Here is a 2,969-nt window from a genome sequence, read left to right on the forward strand (position 1 = left end):
GGTTCACAAATCAAGCTCAGTTTTCCAAAATACCTAAATGTAGGTCTGCATTGCTTCATCCAAAATGCCGTGGGCCAGATTTGTTTTGGAATTTGGCGTTTGTTGAGTTTTAGAAAGGTGCTCCCACCGTATTTCTGTTTGAGGTCTGAGCAGCAACCCGGGATTTAGCACAGAAATATTTTTGCAGGGACATGTATATATATTCACGCTAAGTGAGATAAAGACTATAGCTACCTTCACATCTGTTTAGAGCAAGCTTGGCTGCCAAACGAGTTATGGAAAATCTTTGTTTTGGGGCGTTTTGGATTTCAGAAATGTGGATAAAGGATTCTAAGACTGCAATTAGCTTTCACCTGTTGTTTTTCTTTAACTGCAAGGAAGGAAGTAAAGGGAGGGAGGGATGAAAAGAGACTGAGTAAAGAAAAGTGTTGAGGTAAACAGTAATATAATGTAACAGTAACGTGGGAGGCATGAAGATGTATCAGTATCTACTGTGTATGTGGAAAGGAAATGACTGGGATTTGAGAAATAGTAGCACAGGGGGAAGAGAGAAGGTGGGGTCCAAGCAGGGACACAGCATGGTGTGAGGAGAGGGCTAGGAATCAGGGGTGCCCAGGCTGGCTACAGATGTGGGAGGCTGTCCTAAGGGGAGCAGGGAGGAGGCCAGCTAGCATGGGCAGATCACAGAGACCCTTGAAGGGGAGGGCAGGGAGCCCAGAATCCTGCAGTGGGGAAAACGTCACGCCCACCACACACACACACACATACACACACACACACACACCCCCCTTACACACACACACACACTGGGAAGGCCCATGCTGGATTTGGAGCAGGTGATGGAGTTTGCTGACCTCACCTCCAGTGGCTTGGGGGCCTCTGTTCTCCCCAACCCCTGGGGAGCCAGGCAGACATTGGGGACACACAGTTTGAAGCCTGGCTCTGGACCATCTTTTTGATCAGTTACTCTCTCCTTTGCTTTGGCCCAGGGAGGCTAGGCAGGGGAGGAAAAGGAGGGCCAGAGTACTAAAGTGGTCTCTCCCTACCCCGCTCCCAAGACCCAGACCAAAATTAACAGAGGGTCCAGAAATGCTTGTCTCGTGACTTCCCAGGAGCTTTGTGGGACCTCTCCCACTGTGAGGCCAGGGCCCACCCTCTCACTTGCCTTCCCCGAAAGGTTCCAGGGTGACAGCCATCTGGAGCAGTCCGGCTGCTACCACCATTGCGTGGATGAGAACATTGAGAGGAGAAACCACTACTTAGATCTCGCCGGGATAGAAAACTACACGTCCCAGTTTGGGCCTGGTAAGGGAGCGCCTTCACTTGAGTGGGTGGCCAGGGGAGGGCGTGGCCGGGCGGGCAGGTGCGGGGCGAAGGTGTTCACTGGCTCCCTGGGCTGGGGGGAGGCGTAGCTTTTACTAGAGTGATTTGAGTCTTCTTCGAGGAGACGATCTTGAAAACTTTTGAGAGATTAAAGTAATACATGTACGAAGTTGAACAAAATCAAATATTATCCAAGGGTTTCTAATTCAGTGAAAACAGCAGTTCAGCGCTGCACTCTAACCCGCCCCGACCCAGTTCCCCTCTCTTCCAGTGAGGACCCCGGGCTTGGTTAAGCAAAACACCACTCTGTCTTTATAAGCCCTTGACATCTTGGCTCTTGCTATGATAAATGAAGACGCAGCCCACTTAATTTCACTCCCCTCGGCGCCCTTCTCCCCCTCCTCCTGTGTTTAATTCCTCTCTGGGTTACCTCTGTAAGTAAAGGAACATGCTCATAGATTTTCTTCGTGCCCCGGTGGCCTTAGACAGTTAACAGTGTCTCTGTCTCCTCTCTTTTCAAACTCTCAGAAGGAGAATTAATTATTTTTAAAGACCTAACAAAGAAACAGTTTTTTCCCCACTTAGCAGATGGCAAAGTTCCATTCGAGAAAACTCTCCTCCAAGACAGGGAGGAGCCAGCAGTGGGTGGGGAGTGGGAGCTCTGATAAGGAACAGCTGCCTCTCTCCCTATGGGAGAACTGGGGGTGCGGGTGATTTCTGGGGCATCCTGCGACACCAGCACACAGTAGGTGCTCACTAAACGTCTGTTGCGTTGACTCCTAGGCTCCCCGTCAGTGGCCCAGAAGTCAGAACTGCCCCCTCGCGCCTCCAACCCTACTCGATCTCGCTCCCACGAGCCGGAAGCCATCCACGTCCCACACCGCAAGCCCCAGGGCGCGGACCCCGGCTCCTTCCACTTTCTTGACGCCCCCTTCGCCAAGGCCTCGGAGGTCCAGCAGCGGCTCCGGGGCGGCACCCAGGACGGGAGCAAGCACTTTGTGAGGTCCCCCAAGGCCCAGGGCAAGAGCGTGGGTGTGGGCCACGTGGCCAGAGGGGCGCGAAGCAAGCCCCCCGGGGGACCCGCGGTCCCTGCGCTGGCCCCCTCGGCCCACCTGGCCGCCAGCCCTGCCCTCCTCCCCACCCTGGCGCCCCTCGGGCACCGGAAGCACAAGCACCGCGCCAAGGAGAGCCAGCAAGGGTGCCGGGGCCTGCAGGCGCCGCTGGCCGTGGGTGGCACCGTCGTGGGGCGGGACCACCTGAGGGAGCTGCCCGCCGTGGTGGTGTACGAGAGCCAGGCCGGCCAGGCGGTCCAGAGACACGAACATCACCACCACCACGAACACCACCACCATTACCATCACTTCTACCAGACATAGAGACGTAGAGCCCCGTCCCCTGCCCTGCCGCACCATATGAAGGACCCCCCCCCCAGCCCCCCAAGGCATTATTATTCTATTAATTATTGTTATTATGACGACTATTGTTTATTAATAATTATTGTTACTCCACTAATATTCAGCTAGCCTCCATGTAGAAGATATATGGAAACACAGAACTAAACTTTTATTTATATGTTGTGGGGACTGCATAACTTACCCAAGAAGTGACTGTGGGTTTGGAAGTGGCCTGCAGTGGCAGAGGCTCCC

At 53.8% G+C, this 2,969-nt stretch overlaps 1 protein-coding gene across 1 annotated transcript in view; it reads left to right on the plus strand.

Moving 5' to 3' along the window:
• NKD1 (naked cuticle homolog 1 (Drosophila)) overlaps positions 1 to 2,963 on the plus strand; it is a gene marked incomplete at its 5' end in the record, with an annotated part of 92,098 nt that extends 89,135 nt beyond the window's left edge. Inside the window, 2 exons of the mRNA XM_010855232.1 lie at positions 1,178 to 1,305; positions 2,107 to 2,963. Coding sequence (XP_010853534.1) covers positions 1,178 to 1,305; positions 2,107 to 2,699 — 721 coding nt within the window. The remainder of the gene's footprint in view (positions 1 to 1,177; positions 1,306 to 2,106) is intronic.
• Between the last annotated feature and the right edge of the window lie 6 nt (positions 2,964 to 2,969).

Source organism: Bison bison, unplaced genomic scaffold, assembly GCF_000754665.1.
Source record: "Bison bison bison isolate TAMUID 2011002044 unplaced genomic scaffold, Bison_UMD1.0 scf7180017853731, whole genome shotgun sequence".
Lineage (NCBI taxonomy): Eukaryota > Metazoa > Chordata > Mammalia > Artiodactyla > Bovidae > Bison > Bison bison.